Genomic DNA, 18855 nt, shown 5'->3' with positions numbered 1-18855 from the left:
AATTCTATTTGCTCCTCACATCTTTCCTAGGTATTTTGCCATAGCACAGGGGAACAATCTGTTTTCTTTTCTATTGTGTACTACTCCAACATCTGTAAGTATTAGGCTGATATTGTGATCAATGTCCCAGACATAGTGTATACGGATTGAAAGAAGTAACTGAATTTCAGTTAGAAAATCTATATAAAATTTGGAAGCTGATATTTAGGTTCAGAAAAAAATTATAAAAGTCACAGAACTGAAACAAGAAAAAAAATAACATTTTAGATATGTTGTTTCCATGTAAATATTACTTAAGATAGAACCTGTTTCTGAGAGCCACCAAACCTACCCACAAAGGAGGGTGGGAAATTGTTCAAAGTAATATAAAGGTCATGGTACATGAATATTATTTTATTGCATTAAGATAAATTTCCAGTACTTTGAGTTGTTGAGATAAATTGACATAAGTTTAAAAGTAGGACCAATGAAAGAATCCTATTAAAATCACACTCAAACATAATGCAAGATAATTTTATATACACTTATTATACTGCCCATAGGTCAGCTTAAATTTGTGTGTATGTGTATGGGTTGTGTAGAGAATCAATATGTGATAGTGGTAGTGAAATTATTGAGCCAGATATTTGAGTTGCTCCCCCAAAAGGGAGAAAATTGATTTACGCAATACAACTATTTGCTACTAAGGCTCAGATAAATCTATTATGCTTAGGTTTTCTTATATGTCTCTCAATTTTTGACAGCTGTCAGTTTACAGATGTGATTACTTTATTTAAGTATTACAAACGCTGCATTAGTATCTTCAGAAAATATACTGTGAAAGCTGCAGTTTCACTGTCCCAAATCAATTACTGCATTCTGAAACTTGCAGTATATTCACTTGCAGGCACTGAGGCAGCCAGTGGGAGGGTATTGATTGGAGTATAATGTCATGTGCAGCAGGAAAGAAAGATGAAAAGTGTTTTCTGCTTAATGGGTTGGCATTAAGTAGGTGGGAATGGCTTCTAATTAGCCAGCAATTGCTGTGTTTCCCAGTTTCCCTCCTTTCCCTCCTCCTGTCGGTCACCAGCTGCCAATCTGCCCCCATTTTTTAAATTTTATTTGGAGTTCATTGCTCACTGCAGTGAAAGCCTTTGTTTAAGAAAGAGGGCTCCCAGGGTCTCAGCTGCCTGGGTACAGCCTGCTGCCTACGATGAGTAGCAACTGTCAGTTTATTTTATCTCAACCTTTTCATCATTCTGCTGAAACTGATCGACTGAAACCACCTGAGAGACCTGAGGGTTCTGCACCTACAATTCATTAGCTAGGACTGCAGTCTCTCACCACAGAGCCAGTCAACTGAGCACTTCCTGAAATACAGTCCACTTTAACCCCATGTTTCCCCAGGAACACGCAGGAATTCTGTCCCTTTTTTGTTTCTGAAGCTGAGTGGATGGGAAATGTTTCCTTTGACACACAGCCATGTAAGTCAGGATATATTGCTTTGGCTGAGGGATGTGGCTAATGTCTCTTTGACAGGCTTTGCTATGGAGATATGACTGATCTGAGGGACATTGTTCCACTCACAGCAAAAGTGATTGCCAAATTGGAAAAATATTTTACAAAATGACTATAACATCAGGTCTTAGCCCCACTCTTTATGAACATCAGATATGCCAGACTGAAGCCTTATTTTCCATGCCTGTGATGTAAATGTAGCTACTTAGGGGTTTTCCTATTTCATTTTAGAACTAAGAAAAACTTACAACACACTTCAATGATACTTTGAAAACCTTTTTTTTTTTTTAGAGAAACTACCTGTTGTAACCAGAATGCATCAAAACAGAATGACATGAAGAGAAAATTTCACCTGTGCCACAGTGAAGGATAACAGTTAGTGAAAATCAAAGACATACGAACCTATTGAAAAGTGATGCTTAGAATTGCAGAGTTGTGAATATGTGGTATGTAGTCACATTTCAACGTGGATAGGTAGGCTTCTCAGGAAAGTACAATTCTAACATTTAGGAAGAGAAAGGAAAGGTAACTGAGCAGAGAAAAGGATTATTATTTCTGATAAATGATGTGAAGTAACAAAAGTTAGTATTGGGGAAGAAGAGTTCATGGACTTTCACTTAATATTAAGAAATAGGTATGTAAAATAGGTGAAAGGATACTGATTTAAAGAGCTTTCCATATTTCATATGTGAATTTGAAATGTTATCTGATGACCCACTAAATGGGTTTACATATAATAGCAAATTCTCATATACTCAAGAGGAAAAGCTACCCTGATTTATCACCTTAAAATAACTGAAAAACTTAGAGGCAGTTCTCACACATCTGTTGAGCTTGTTAAAAGCAGATTCTAAAGCCCCTTCACTAGATATTCTGATTCAGTAAGTCTGTGGTAAGGCCCTAGAATACACATTTATAACAGTCTATTCCACCATCACCAATTAGGAAATTTATATGTATGTGGTCCTTGAGTTACACCCTTGAGAAACTGCCTAAGGCTTATTATGAAGTTTAATTTTCCACAGGGAATTTTAAAATACTTGTATCATAGTAGAAAATGCCACAGACTGTCTTGAGTCACCAATGAACAATTCCAAGTTCAATGTCATTTTTTCCTCATAAGAATCTTCTACTTAACATTTCTCTAAAATTAAAGATCATGAAATAGTCTAGACTACAACAGAAAGATACCACAGTACTTCACACACGGTAAGCATTGTTTTGCCATACTTTTGATTCAATTATGTATGGCACAAGGTAGCATATGTTTATTACTGTATATTTTTTGTCAGAAAAGCCACTGCTTTACATCCTATTCTTCTCACAGCAGCCAAAGTGATCTTTCTGAAAAGTCAGAGTCTTAATCTCAGACTTCCATCACAACTGGAATAAGATCCAGTCATCATGGCCTGAAGGGCCTTAATTAACTGGCTGCCTATGGCAACACAATTCTTCCCTCTCTCCCTTCACTGATTTTGCTCCCACCATAATGATCTGATTACTGAAACAAACCTGTATATCTTTTCCCCGTCCTCCTAGATATTCACACAACATGCTTAGTCATTTCAATCAGGTTTCCCTGCAAACCATGCCACACATCAAACTTTGCATCTGGAGCTGTGATTTGGTAAGCAGAGCTGTGCAGAATCCTGCATAGCAAGGAATGGCATCAGGCATGGCATTCATGCTTCTCTAAATCTGTTTAAAATAGACCTCCCCCAAAACGATCACTTTCTCTCTTTTTACCCAGCTTTATGTTTTTCTTCATAGCACTCAGAACTATTTCTAGAGGTTGCCTGACAGCATCTAAGCCTTCTTTTCCATACATAAGAAATTCTCTGCTTTATAAATTTAAGTGGAAAGTTGAGACTTGTTCCCTTTCTAAGTACTGAAAAGCCAGATACTTTCCCAGCTTCCCTTGCAGCTAAGCAGAGCCATGTGAGCTGGCTCCACCAATCAACTGCACACATATCAAACTTTGCATCTGGAGCTGCGATTTGGTAAGCAGAGCTATGCAGAATCCAGCTTAGCAAGGCATGGCATCAGGCAGGATTCTATATTGTACAGCTTCCTTAATAGTTCTCAAGACAAAAAATTAACCTGCCAATGTATAACCACAACCAGCAATTACATGATACAAGGTTAGTTATTTCCCTGGATGTTTTTTGCTATTATAAATATGACTTTACTATATGTAAACTTGAAAATTTATCATATACATTTTTATTCCTAAAACAGGGCAGTTAGTGCTTTTGAATCCCTGTTAACAAGTTTGTATAAATACTTACATGGATCTAAGAAGTGTTACTAAATTGCACTTTCAATTGTTTTTTTTTGTGAATATAAATTATTGCATTTATAGGTATTTAAAATTTGCTTTAATTTCAGTATGTGGCTTGATCTAGTTCTGTTTTACTTCAAGTCAATGTACTAATGAGAGTCAAGGAGATATTCTAAAGGAAGAGCAACAGTTTGGTTTGGTCTGCCTATCTTTTATAAATTTTATTTTTCTTGGCATGTATACAGAAAGCTACCCAGTAGAAAGCTGATGTATTTTTTAAAGGAAAATTCCTATGTTAGATATAGAAAGTGACAGTATTATGCATAATTACCTACGTAATTACACTTGCACAGGTTTGAAAATTTTTAGCCAGGAATGCTTAATAACATTTGCCTGGGTAGATGAGACAGCAAAACAAGTGAAACGCCTCAGGGCATGGTCATCTATTTAAGCATCCACTTGGATTTTCAAGATAATTAGTCATATAATTCCTTGCCTAAACTTCATAGATTCATGTAAGTAATTGTAAATTATTAAAAACCTGTGTGTGTGTTTTGCTTTCTATTTTCTGCCAATAAAATTATTAAGGAATGTACTATGTTCACATTTCATCATAGAAATCTTCAAATAAGAAGACAATGTAAAGCCCTGGATGAAGGTGCATAAACAAGCGAATCCATTCAAATAAAACACTTAATATAGCTATTTGGACAACCATGTTTTTAGGATGAATTCTTATGCTCAAATCATGTAAGTCTGTTCATCTGTTCTTACTAAGATTTTTAGGAAATCTTATGCTGTATTCAATACAATGAGGTTTTTATGTTTATTAATTCTGTCTTAAATTACTACCTAAAGGCTAGACATAATAGCTTCCTCTCATATAGCTGATTTTCTCCTTTTCATAACCTGGTTAGTGGGTGGTGGAGAAACTTGAGCCAAATAAATATGAACAGTCAAAGTATTAACTTCAAAATTTCATTATAGCCATTTTGACCCAAATTCTCCTGGTTTTGCTCACCAGTCCTCTTCCTATTGATTTTTAAGCATCATTTCATTTCATATTTTGCCATTGTTATCTTAATATCTTGACTTTTAAATATGTAGAGACTCAAGAAAAAAATATGTATCCCTTCTAAGCAGCATATCTAATAAGCAAGACTAGAAGACCTTTGAAAATGTTGAACTAAACTTCCTTTGAGAAGAGTGCAAAATACATTTTATCAGCTGCTGGCACAATGAAACACATAGTCTTAACTCAGAGAAGTAAGACTTACTACACTAAAGGCTAAAATTAGCCAGTCTTTTTCTCATTTGAGGTGTGTGATTCCATGTTAGAAGGCAATAAATGCAACCCTTAAAGGCATAGTACTTAAACGAGCCAACTTTAGTTTTCTCCTTTGGTTTGACAAAATCCAACTTTGTTTACCTCAAGGGCATGATGAAAGAACATCTACTTGCTCAGACTTTTTGAAGTGTAGAATGAAATGAAAGGAAGAAGAAGTATTGTGTAGTAGTTTTGTAGCATTAACCGATTGTAGTGCTAAAGGATACAGGCATGGTGAATATTGGTCAGTGCTTTTATTATTTCATTGAGACAGAATGTAAATGTGTTCAGGTGTATCTGTAGTGTTTCAAGGACTCAATTCAGGAAGGTAAAGACACTGGTCAGGATGGACTGGTATTAAAATTGAGAAATACACTAGTGTTTCTTCTGGTTTCCCATACTGAGCACATTGTACCCATCCCTGGGAGGCAGACATCATCCATGAGAAGTGAAAGATATATGCAGAGATTGTTAGTCAAGACAGTCATATAATTAGGCATTATCAATAATACCTAAAAGAATATTCATCACAAAAAGTATTTTTCTATTAGTTATATTAAAGAACATAGACTATTAAAATATTCATTCTTGTATGAGAATTAAAAATACAGGGAGCACAGAGTAAAAGAATTTAAAGGAAAGTGAATTCTGGGACCATGGATATAAATTTTGATTGACATTGTTAAAAAAATTTCATAATATTGGAATACCAAAGTGAAAGGTAGTTAGAAAGAAAAACTTCCATACAATACCCTGAATCAGGGAAACTTTGTAAAGAATTAGAAGCCAACAAAATTTGTCCCTTTAATATATTCATGTATTAAATATTCACATCACTTTTTTCCGAAGAAATCATATGGATCAAGAATAACTAGAATTGTCCTAATATAGCCTTACCAAAGAAAGGTTAAATACACATAGGAGAGGATCTTTTTGCTACCTTCCCCCCAATTCTAGCAATGGTAGAAAGCATTTAACTAAACTGGCACAGTATTTGGAATCTATGACTATAAGTAAAAGGACAAAACTAGAAGCAGAGGTAAGACCCCTTACTGGGAAGGAGATTTCCCAGAACTTCAATCCCAGCCTTCTACCAGTATAGTAACAGTACTTTGGCTTTGCTATGGTTTATAACCAACCAACAACCTTTTCTAAGCTTTTCAAAGTAGCATTTTGAGACAAAACTGGAATAAAATTAGATTAGAGAAACCCAGTGACATTTTCCTTGTAAGTGATGAGTTCAGTGTACACTGGAAAGTTAAAACTGGTAACACCATCAGCTACCAAGAACTGTGAGCAGAATCTAAAAGAGGCATTGTTTTTGTTTGAGCAATCAAGAATTCTCTTTTATTGAACCAAGGCAGCAGATAGAGAAGGAGACTCTCAGAGGAGAAAAAAAAGAAAAAGGAAAAAAAAAAAGATCTTTCAACCTGAGGGATCCAGAGCTACATTATTATTTCCCAATGAAGTAAGCATTAGTTTTCTGCAGAGATACTTGATTCCTAAGGAAGCAAACCTGTCACTTGAATTGTAGAAAACATATGAAGAATGGCAAACTGTTATTTGAATGAAGAAATTTGAAATACAGGCTCAAGTTCTGCTGTCTTTTTTATTTAAGAATTTAGCTACAATTAAGTATTGTTTTTCAACATGTTTCATCTTCAAAATTATTTTCTTATCAGTTGCAGAAGTTATTGAGTTCTCTAAGCTCTTTCTTAAAACTTATTAGAAGTACGCTTTGATACTCTATCATGATATCAATGAGATTAGCAAAAAAAAAACCATATCGTAAGTGTTTTAAATGTAGCATAGAATACATTTGATAGTTTAAAATATAGAGAATATATTTTAAAGTTTCATCTCCCATTCACCTTAATCAAACCTGTTTCCTGGGGCTAGAAATGGAAATAAAATGCAGAGGATTTTAAGGATTTCTGCCTCTAAAAAAATCACAGGCAGACTTACAACCTATACACATAAAATTTATAAATCGTCATGCAGAGAAATGACCATCCCAATTTTCCCACTGGAGCTGCCACTGCAGCTATGTAGGGAGCCGTCATGAAGCTTATGGAGTCAGAACAGGCTAAATTAAGCTGCGGTAACAAACAATTCCAAAAATCTTAGTGGTTCACACAATAAGGGATTTTTCTGTGTTCACACAAAGTCTGCAGATATGAATTGCTTTCCAGGACAGATATTTTCCATGTAGAGATTTCGTGATCCAGGCTGCTTCAATCTTATGGTTCCATAATTTTTAATAAAGCTTTCCCCATGATCACTGCAGCAGGGTAAGAAACAACTACGGGATCTCAAGTGGGCTTTTTCACGCTTATGCCCAGAGGTAACCTTTGCCCATGGGCCAGGACTAGTCACCGAGCCCTAGTTGGCAAAAATGCAGTCTTCTGTGTGCCCACAAGAGTAAGGTAAACAACCAGGTACTGATAGGCACTTGTAATTTCTACCCCCCTTGAGCAAAGGTTACTGACCCTGCTGAAAATTACATGCAATTGTTGTTTTTCTGAAGAGAAGAGACCCTAGCTTTCATCAGATTCATTTAAAAATTGAACATTCTAACAAGCTTCTTTTAGAAAAAGGTACAGATTTATACTGAGGAAGGAAAAGCCTTGAAATTTAGGCAAATTCCCAGACTTTAGAAGACCAGTCCATAGAAGACTTATCCTCATTATTCATAATTATCTTACCCCAAATTGCCTGAATGATTTCAATTACACACTATATTACAACTGTTCTAAGTTCTGGCAATAGGTTATTTTCCAACATTTAAAAAAATCCTAATAGCTCTGAATATGTTAAGGCATTTTCAGTCATTCATAAGATTGTGTAAATCAGTTCAGATTGATTTCTTTGTAACAATGCTCATAATATCGATCCTCTAAAGAATAGGTGCCCTAATTAGGAAAGGAATTACACTGGGAGGAGGGGTAAGCAAATTTACTACATAGGGAACTTTTAAAATTTGGAGAAAGTGTCAGATTCTGAGATATTGCCTACTGCTTGAAAAACAAATTTAATAAAAAGTAGGTTATTCAACAAAGAGTCCACAGTTCAAGTATTCCTGGAGCACTATTACATGACAAGCATTGTGCCAGCTGCTGGGGCTATAGTAACTCCACAGTTGCCACTCTGTGCCAGCACTACTTGGCATTTGAGCATTAGAATGCTCTTAGATGCAAGTAACATAAAATCCAGCTCAAAGTGGCGTATGAAATAGGGAAATTTATCTTACATTAAAAAAAAGTGGGTGACAACTATAGGATTAGTTAATTCAGCATGCAAAAGGATGTCATTAAGGGTCTAGATACTGCCTGCGCTTTCTCACTGCCATCCTCATCATTTTGACAGCTTAGATGCAAGTTGGCTACAGCAGCTCCAGGCATCAGATATTCATACATCAATATTTAAAGTCAGGAAAAAAGGAATTTCCTTGTTTTGTGCTCCTTTTTAAGGATGAAGAAAACCTTCTTAGGAATTTCTCAGATGGTCTTCTCTTCGATAATTAATTACAATTATGTCACATATTCTTCCTCAAGTTATTACTTGGCAAGTATAATGAGGTCATAATGATTATATTAGTAAATACTCAGCCACTGGGGACGGAGAAGGGCCTAACTTCCCTTTAAGGACATGGCAACTTGAGGAAAAGAGAATGATCAGGATTCTGTTGGCAGGAAAGAAGTTGGGCAATGGCTGGTGGGTAGGTAACCAACAAGGTCTTCCTCACAAATGCATTACATCATTGGATGCTCAAGGCAACCTTGTTGAATAGAACTGTCATCTTCCTTTAGAGATGAAGTGAGAGGTCAAGTTACCCAGATCCACTAGCTATGAACTGAAGGAACTGGGATTCAAGAAAAGAGAATGTGTGACCTTGAGGTCGAAATCCACCACATAATATCTGGTGAATTTGGTGAAAGAAGAGTACCCATCACTAAAATACATCTTGTCCAAATTCACAGCCCTCTTTTGAATTTGCCTCAATTCTGTACTTCAGTTTGTCCAAACGTTTTAAATATGACTAAGGAATTTTGAAGTAATTGTGGTTGAGATTATGAATGATTTACCTCACAAATCTTTATTTTTCCCTCCCATTCACCATGTATTGATATACTTGTAATATTGCAGCAAAAAATATGTAAAAGATTTACTATAAGGGGTTTACTGCAAATTATATTGAGGATATGATACTTTTAAACACCTATAAATTATTTTGGTTTTCAAGATTTCCTTAAATTTGATTAGAATAAAATGAAATTTAAAAGCAGAGACTTTTCTAAGAAACCTAGGAATCAGATTGAAAGAACTAAAAAGAAATTCAGAGATCATATTGCTTAATCACCTCCCCACACCACAGTTTTACAAAGAGGAACCTTGTTTAATACAGAAAATCCCAGTTTGCAAGGGTGCTGGGAATAAAAGGCTTAGTATACCTAATAATTATCTATTTGATGTAAACGTGTACAACAGTCTCACAGTAATAAAACCAACATCAATCCCAATAATATGACTACTGAAAACAATTTGTTCTTTTGGAGGGATGCATTTTTTAGGATATAGATGATTAGAGATATACAGTCAAATTTCTCTGTTTTATAGCCATTTGGAGTATTTTCTTTCTGTGTGATTGTATCACTAATGGGATTCATATTTAGAATCATTAGTTTTATTTTATTTTATTTTATTTTATTTATGGACATATCCAGATTTCTATTGAGATTTATTTTCCTTCTGCCTAGAGGAGTTTCTTTAACATTTTTGTATTTATGTTTATATGTTTTGTCTTATTTTATTGTAGATTTTTAGAGACTGCCTTTGCTTTTTCAAAATTTAATTTTTCTAGGGCTCATTGAAGAAATAGCTGATTCCAGATGTGAAATCAAAGATATATATATATAATGAGCCTGAAAGAATTTCTCATACCAATTAGCAAGGAAGCCATCAAAACCACAAAGCTCATACCAGAGGCTGTTGGCAGGATGCTGTGATTATTTGGGGTCAAAAGATAACAAGAATAAAAAGAGATCAGTCACCCTACCCCAGATTGTTCTTAATCTGAAAAAAAAAAGTTAGAAATCAAAACAAATACACTTTAAAGAGACTCAATCAATAGGAAATTAGAATACAGCTGCAGAAAACATGGGTCCAAAGAAGGAACTGAAGGAGTGAGCACCAAGAAATTCAGTCCTAATATAAATTATGGTGGTCCCGCGTTGGCAGTTGTCTTCCTGGTTGAAATGGGAAGTGCCCTTCCAGAACAAGGTCTCTCCATTTGATTTACATTTAAGTCCAATTTTGTTATAAACTCCACAACACTTTGTCATTATGCTTGCTTTCAATGGTCAATCATTTTTTAAAGCAATTTTAAAAAGAAAAATTATTCTGCTTTAATGACATATTTCTCATTTCCATGTTCTTCATTCCTTTACGTAGATCCAGATTTCTGCCTAGATTTATTTTCCTTCTGCCTAGAGGAGTTTCTTTAATATTTCTTGTATTAATGTATATAAGTGATGAACTCAGTTTTTGTATGCCTGGAAAATCTTTATTTTACCTGTTTTTTGAAAGATATTTTTACTGGGTATAGAATTCTAGGTTTGATGGTTCATTTTTTTCTTTTATTACTTTAAAGAAGTTGCTTCGTTCTCTTTTGATTTACATTGTTTTCAGTGAGATTTCTGGAAACTGTATGTACTGTGTCTGTCCGTACCTATCTCACCTTCACTTTCTTGCTTTTAAGATTTCCCTCTTTATCACTGGCTTTAAGCACTGTGATTATGATGTGCCTTGGTTTAATTTTCTTTGTTTCTTTTGCTTACTTTGAGTTTCTTTCCTTTGTGGGCTTATCGTTTTCATGTAATTCAGAAAAAGAAACCCAGCCATTTATTTTTAAAATTTATCAATTAATTGATTAATTTTAATTTTGCTATTATTAATGTAAAATTACATGAGCAACATTATGGTTACTAGACTCCCCCTATTATCAAGTTCCCACCACATACCCCATTACAGTCACTGTCCATCAGTGTAGTAAGACGCTGCAGAATCACTACTTGTCTTCTCTGTGTTATACTGCCTTCCCCGTATCCACCCCATGCTACATTATGTGTGCTAATCATAATACCCCTTTTTCACCCTATCCCTCCCTTCCCACCCATCTTCCCCAGTCCCTTTCCCTTTGGTAACTGTTAGTTCATTCTTGGGTTCTGTGATTCTGCTGCTGTTTTGTTCCTTCAGTTTTCTTTGTTCTTATACTCCACATATGAGTGAAATCATTTGGTACTTGTCTTTCTCCGCCTGGCTTATTTCACTGAGCATAATACCCTCCAGCTCCATCCATGTTGTTGCAAATGGTAGGATTTGTTTTCTTCTTATGGCTTAATAATATGCCATTGTATATATGTACCACATCTTCTTTATCCATTCATCTACTTATGGACACTTAGGTCATTTATTCTTTAAAATACTTTTTTTCTGTTCCCTTCTCTTTTTATCTCCTTTGGAGTCTTTGTCTTCAAATTATTCATATATTAGGCTTTTTGAAGTTGACCTACAGTTCCCTGACATGCTGCATTCATTTCTTTTCAGTATTCTTTTCTCTGTTTCATTTTGAAGACATAGCACTTCTATTGCTATGTCTTCAAGTTCACTAATCTTTTCCTTTGCATTATCTAATTTGATGCTAATAATCCTCCAGTTTATTTTTCATCTTGGACATTTTATTTCTTATTTCTTGAAACTGAATTTGGCTTTTTAAAAAATATCTTCCTTGATTCCAGAAGTTTAATCTTTCCACTACCATCTTGAATATATAAAATACAACTGTAATAAACTTTATATGTCCTAGTCTGCTAATTCTATTATTTATGTCATTTTGGGTTTCTATTTATGTATTTTTTTCCAATCATTAAAGTTGAATTTTCCTGCTTATTGGCATGTCTATATAATTTTGATTGGATGCCAGATGTGAAAGTTACCTTGTTGGGTGCTAAATATTTTTTTATTTTACTCATTGAGTTTTGTTCTAAGATTCAGCTAAGTTACTTAGAAACAGTTTGATCCTTTTGAGACTTGTTTTTAAGCTTTTTTAGGTGGGGCCAAAGTAGCCTTCATCTAGAACTTATTTTTCCTTACCATTGAGGCAATGTCCTTATGAATCCTCCACCTGATGTCCCAGGGTTTTAGGTTGTTTTTTCCATTCTGGCTCATGGGAGCACAGACTATTCTGACTTTGTTTCAAGCTTAGGTGATTTTTATGCCTGACGCTTTTGGGTGGTTTTTCTCCCTAGCCTTTGGTAGTTTCTATATACACACATACTGATCAGTACACAGAAGAAGACTGCATATCTCTCTCTCTCTCTCTCTCTCTCTCTCTCTCTCTCTCTCTCTCTCTCTGCACAGCTTCTTTCCTTTCCAGTACTCTTTGCTGTGAACTCCAGCCTCCTTGGTCTCCCTGGACTCCGAATTCTGTCACCTCAACTCAGGGTGCCTGCTGGGCTCTGCCTTGGTTCCCCATCCCTGTGCTACAACCTGACAACTTTCTTCAAGCAGGAGGAAATCATGAGGAAACCATGCAACTCAGCATATTTATCTCCTTTTCCTCTGGGACCACTGTCCTGAGATGCCTGTTGTCCAATTTCTGCAAGCATTTTTCTCATATGTTTTGTTGGTTCATTTAGTTGTTTAAGACTAGCAGGTAAATCTTTTCTCTGTTACTTCATCTTGGCCAGAAGTAGAGTCCCACTTGCTTCTTTTCACTGTGAATATTTTTTATCTAGACTTTATTTTGAATGTTAGACATTGTTTTCATGAACTACAAAGTAATATTTAAGGAAGTATAACACATGGAAAGAATCTTGGACTACTACTCCAGAGAATTAGATTATAGATCCATTTTGTCTTTTGTATGGTTGCATGACTATATTTCCCTTGACCTAAGGACATTCAAAAATAAACAATGAGGACCAATTTCTTTGGTATCACACAACTCAATCATTTCATGAATCTATAAAACTCAATAAAGTTCAAGAAGATTTTAACTCATTTTCAGAAGATAGAGAGAAGCTGTAGGAGTGGTACCAGACTTAGAAGGGCAGCGATAACCTCAAAAAAAGTGCATGAAGAAGGGGTAATAATGAGCAGAGAACAAGGCATACTCAGGAATTGGAGGTCCTAAGAACAGCAAGGAAAGATAGGGGTTGAGGAAATATTGAGGGGGAGTATGATATGGGATTGAAAACAGGAGGATGGATTGAAAGTCTGAGATGAAATTGTTCACTAGATTTAGCAATCTTAACAGTGCCAATAAGGGAAAAGTGAAAATGCATATCGCATCAGGTAGCTAGAAACTCCTGTATTCTAAATTCTATCAGAAGGATCAAATATTTACGCCTGGCACTTATACAGCTGTTTGAAATAATGGTAATACTAATAATGCCAATAATAAAACTCTCTATTGTGCAAACCAGTGTTTTTAGGGGAAAAACAACAAATAAAATGCTCATAAACATCTAGATTGCACTCTTAAAGACTACAAAATACAATATTTATTTAGAGGATGCTCTTCCTGAGGAATTGTGATCAGTTCCAGAGGAATCCTATCAACGATCTATGTCAAACCTCATGTTCCAGGCTAAAGAGACTTGAAGCAAAATTTTTGCCCAAAGTCACAAAGCTAATGAATGCTCAGTATGGTTTTAGGACCCAACTCATCAGACTCTTGAGTAATAGCCTCTCTCAATCACACAAAGCTGCTAGTAGGGGAGCTTGGACTCAGTTCATATTTTTTACCAGAACCCTCTTTTTATGTGTCATGTCTTTGAACACAGTATTAGAGATAGAGGTTTGTTCTGTGTTGACACAATAATATAAAAACCTGCTTGCTGACTTTTGGCTAATTTAATAATTTTCTCCTCATTGTTAGGGTTATTTAACAAACCAAATTAACTGATCAAAGTATAACAGAACATGAGCCTTATTTGTTAATGTGGCTCTTTCACATTCTTTAAAAGGATTGAGTTCATGAACAAAAAATAGAAACATGACAGTAAACCAAAGGCCCAATATTAAACCAACATAAACCAAGGGATGAGAGACAAACTCATGACCTTGATAGTTCTCCTGTAAGAATACTAAATGATTCATAAAACCAGAGTGATAGTCTAAAGAAACCTTTACATGCCATTTTGTAGAAAACAGTAAGTATCTTTACTGACTGGCCAGTATATTCATCTATTTCTGTACATAGAATTTGCATCCTATTTCTCTGATATAATTTACATTTGGCTGTAATAAGAATGTGCATTAAAATTGTGTTACTGATAGTATCAGTGCAGTGGTTAACAATGTTGGCATTTAAATGGCAATGATTACATTTCTAGGTTAACAGCACTATTAAGTTGAATAAGGAAAGCTTTTGCTCCTGTGTCACTGTTCTACATGTGGGTCTATGATTTCCAAAAGGCACGATGTCTTAGCTTTCTTTCAAAAAAATAAATTTCATGATTGTAGAGACAACAATTTACTAAGGAAAATAAACTACATTCTGGAGAAATCAGCAGAAATTCATAGGCCCTTAAGCCTTCCACGGCCAACCAATTTCTGTAGCTTCATGCCTGACTAATTTTGTTGAACTGTAATACATTTGAATTCCTTCTAAATTCCTAAATTTGGGAAGATAATTTATTCTTATGTTACTATTGGAAAGGAAAAGAGGACTATGAAATCATTCCAACCATGTCTAAGAGTATTAGGATAATATGAAGGTTCCTCTATTTTCTGTGTCCCCCCTCAAAGGTGCAAAGATGAGAGACGACTGACTGCAGGTGAATCACTGTTCTATTTTATCTGGAGACCTGAGTGTTCTCACTGCTCTATTCCCTTAGGGGTTCATGTTCCTCTTCTTAAAAGAACATTGCCTGCTCTGTGAGCTAATGATTTGTTTGGAGGATGTAAGTCTCAGAAGTGAAGATAACTGCGCAGCTTTTATCATGTATCTTTCAAATCTTTGATCTGCTTTTTTTCCTGAATATGGGACCCCTCAACAGCAAGATTAAAGATGTCTCTTCAAAGAAGAAAGGCAAAATTTGAAAACCTAAAAGCTGCTCAGATTCCCAAATAACATTTCTTTATTTTTTCATTTTGTCAATATCATACTTGGTGTTGTCCTATATTCATGTGATAATTGCATGGTAATCAAAATACAGTATTAGATTAAAGGGTTTTCCCCCCAGGGTTTTCTAAGAAGGCAGGGAACTCTGAATCCTGCTTTAATAAGTGGTTAGGACAAACTAGTTTATGGCTATGTCATACATGCCCACTTTGAATTCTATTTAATTTGACAAATATTTACTTGGTACCTAGCAGATGTTAGACATTATGCCTTCTTTTGTAGGGAATACCAAGTTTCAGGACCTGTTTTCAAGGGGCTCTTACTCTCATTGGGCAGTAAGGCAGTAACAGAAACGGCCGTGTTAAGATGCAGAATATGACAAATGGAAAGTGCCTGGACAGAAATGAATGACATTCAATGTGGGAACAAGAGGAAGAGGCAACAGTCAAGTGAGAAAGGGGATAAGGGAAGATTTCAGCATTTGAGAAGGTCCTTGCAAGACCGGTGAGCGCCCTCTGCATGCGGCTGGAGCTGGAGGTAAGGTAATAATAAAGTATGTTGTGTGCGTCCGGTGGCAGCGGGTAGCGGGGAAAGGGAGGTAGTCAAAAAAGGTTAATAAGCTTGTGCTTAATTTGTAGGCAGTGGGGAACCAATGAGGGTTTTTAAGCATAGCAAAGACAGAATAATAAGAGTTGTGGTTTAAGAAATATTTTTGAATTATTTAAAAAGCAGGTTTGAGTGTATTTTATAATGTCCTACAGGTTTTATTTGCAAATAGAACAACTACCACTAAAAATGTTGAACATGACAGTAGTAGAAGAACTAAATTCTCATTTACATTTGAATCTGAAAGATTATTATTAGTGGAATCGAAAAGATGCCACTTGTACAATGGCATAGCTCATCTACACATGGATTTCTAATCTCAGTCAAATGAATCACGAAAGGGATGTCCTTTTATGACATTCTAGAGAATTTAATCTTCTCCACCATATGAAGAGCTTTTTTTTTTACTGTCTGAATAATATTTTGAAATCCATTTTTTGCTCCTTTCCTAAGCCTTTTAGGACACAACAGACCCTTATTAAAAATGTGGAGATAAAATATAAAAAGAATAGAAAAATAAGTAGCTTTATAGAGTAAAAAAAAGCAAGAGAGATTTTTAAAAAGCCCAAAACAGTACTGCAGCAAATAAGACACATGGCTCTGATCAGAAACTAGTTTTGAGGAGTATTTTTGTCATGATTAACATTGTGATTTTACCTAAGACAAATCTGAAAATGTGAATAGCTCAACTTACTCTCTACCAAACCTTTTATCAGAACATGTAATCTAATAGACAGATCATATTTCCTCTGCTTTATCTCCTGGGCAGACAAAGTGAGAGATTAAAGACAGCTCAAAACTACATAACAAACTTCCAAATATACGACAAGAAAACATCCTGAAAAAGCAAAATATTATCTAAAAGTGGTTGGTTTACAGTTAACTATAAATATTTGTTGGGCACTTGAGCACACTGAAATTTAACAAGCCATCTCTTTTAAAACACTTTATTTTTTCCTTTTACCATGCATATATTTGGAATGAGACTTTTCCTTATTTCATAACTAGAGGACAGACAGTGATAAGTGGTTTATTCTAATGTAAAGAGTCAATAACATTCATTTGTGCAATTTACAATCACTTACTATTTACCCTATGTGGAAAATACAAGTCAAAAAACATTATTGTTCCATCTAAATGACTAAAGGAAAAAAAAGTTGCAAAAGAGATGTTTCTTTACATTACAAAATTTTGCCTTATTCCATTGAGTTATCCCAAAATATTAAAAAATTCTGCTTTAATAGGTTTGACTTGCAAATAAATAATTATATAACCCGAAGTTGTGTCATAGGCAGTATTGTTTAAAAATAATTTTTTAAAATAACCTAACATTCTTAACTGAGGACTACAGCATAGTTAAGTTGACACATATAGGTGACCCTCACATTCCCTCTAGTTATTTGTATTGAGTTGACTATTTTGACTAATTATCACAAGAAAAAGTATGAAGGAAAGAGTAGAATTGAGAAAAATTACTATTAAATATTTTATAAATTAATATTCAAATTCGAATTGATCAAAAAATAGGACAATTTGCTACATCAGAAAAGTGAGGCATACTACAGGTGCATGTCTATGAATGTCTGCTCTTGCCAATAAGGTATAGCAGTGAATATTTTTTAAAAAACACCAACTTCTTTTGTATTCCTTACAACTGATCAGTACATATTGCTGAATATTTAAGGTAACTGAAAAAAAACCCAGCATGAGAATGGTGGTTTACCAAGTTTAAAAGAAAATCATTACCACTATTTATGCTTTCCTTAATCATCATTAAGTACAATATAGCCAGTGGTTGAATAAACCTTTACAATGAAAATGATGTAGTCATTAAGAATGACATAAAACTAAAGTGTTTTAAAAAATCAAAGCCTTACCTATTGGATCAGGTGCCATGTCTCTTCTACTCTCCTTCCACGACAGCAGGCAGTCAAGGCTTGTGGGATCAGCAGTTTCTATGTAATTGTTGACTGTCATCATTAACTGATGAGCTTTTGCTATTCCATAATGAACTTTTGTTTCATCCATTAGAGAGATGTTTGTTAGCTCTGCCGTTGTATCAAAAGCTTGCTGAAAGTATTCAGAAGCTTTGTTGTAACACCCCTAAAAACATAAGAGAAATGATGTTTTAAAGTTTTATTTTACCATTCCATACATTCGCTCACCTTGGCATGTCCCACACAGAAATTTCAGCAGTTACAGCAATTCATCCTCAAGAAAAAAGAGATGACAAGTAGGGACTGTATTAGAATAAGGTTCTGAAAGGTTGTGAAGTTAATATAATAGGAAAAGCTGTATCTATCAAGTTGAACTGTATGAAACTTAAGGTTTTTCTACATAAAAAAATGGTCAAATACTAACGTTTTTGTTTGGTTCAACCTAAGACACAGCAGCAAAAGGGAGTGTGGGAAAGGCTGTATGAAGTCACACTGGTTTGGATTGAATTTTCTTACTTATAGCCCTGGATTTACCTAATGAAATACTTTTAACTAGCTTTTGTTTTCAAGTCTCAGCAAGATACCATTTTCAGTCAACCCATTTATTTAACCGTCACTGAAAATAGATGTATATAACTGCTGATTCAGTTATTGCTCTTGTTTGCCCAAGTGCACAAACCATTCTTGACCGAGAACATGGAGGTATCTAATATTCTAAAAAATATGATCTGGATAGCACTAGCACAACACTTAAATGTCTATCTTTCCTCTAAGTCTTTTGCAACATTTTATCGCAAAGATAGAGGACAAAATAGATGAACACATGTGACAAAACCAAACATTTCTATTTTTAAAAACAAAGAAGTAGCTTAATTGTAATTATATGTAATTATTCTTCCCTCAAATTGTGTTTAGTATTCATTCAATCTTTAGACACACACAACTGCTATAAACTGTGTCAACCTAAGTTTCTCTAGTTTAAAACATTACTAGAGCATTTTTATACATACCATTTTGGAGTGAGGTTTCATTTAATGTGCATTGTATTTCCAGATTTTTTTACAAAGGGTTTAATATC

General features: G+C 34.8%; 1 protein-coding gene across 4 annotated transcripts in view; it reads right to left on the bottom strand.

Annotated features, from left to right (window-relative positions):
• TTC29 (tetratricopeptide repeat domain 29) overlaps positions 1-18855 on the bottom strand; it is a 265346-nt gene that overhangs the window by 91568 nt on the left and 154923 nt on the right. For all 4 annotated transcript variants that reach the window (XM_073230446.1, XM_073230444.1, XM_073230445.1 and 1 more), the window contains one exon: positions 17718-17943. In XM_073230446.1, coding sequence (XP_073086547.1) covers positions 17718-17943 — 226 coding nt within the window. The remainder of the gene's footprint in view (positions 1-17717; positions 17944-18855) is intronic.

The sequence above is a fragment of the Manis javanica genome, chromosome 3 (genome assembly GCF_040802235.1).
Source record: "Manis javanica isolate MJ-LG chromosome 3, MJ_LKY, whole genome shotgun sequence".
Taxonomy (NCBI): domain Eukaryota; kingdom Metazoa; phylum Chordata; class Mammalia; order Pholidota; family Manidae; genus Manis; species Manis javanica.
The sequence above is the reverse complement of the archived record's forward strand: the minus strand, read 5'-3'. Positions and strand labels throughout refer to the sequence as shown.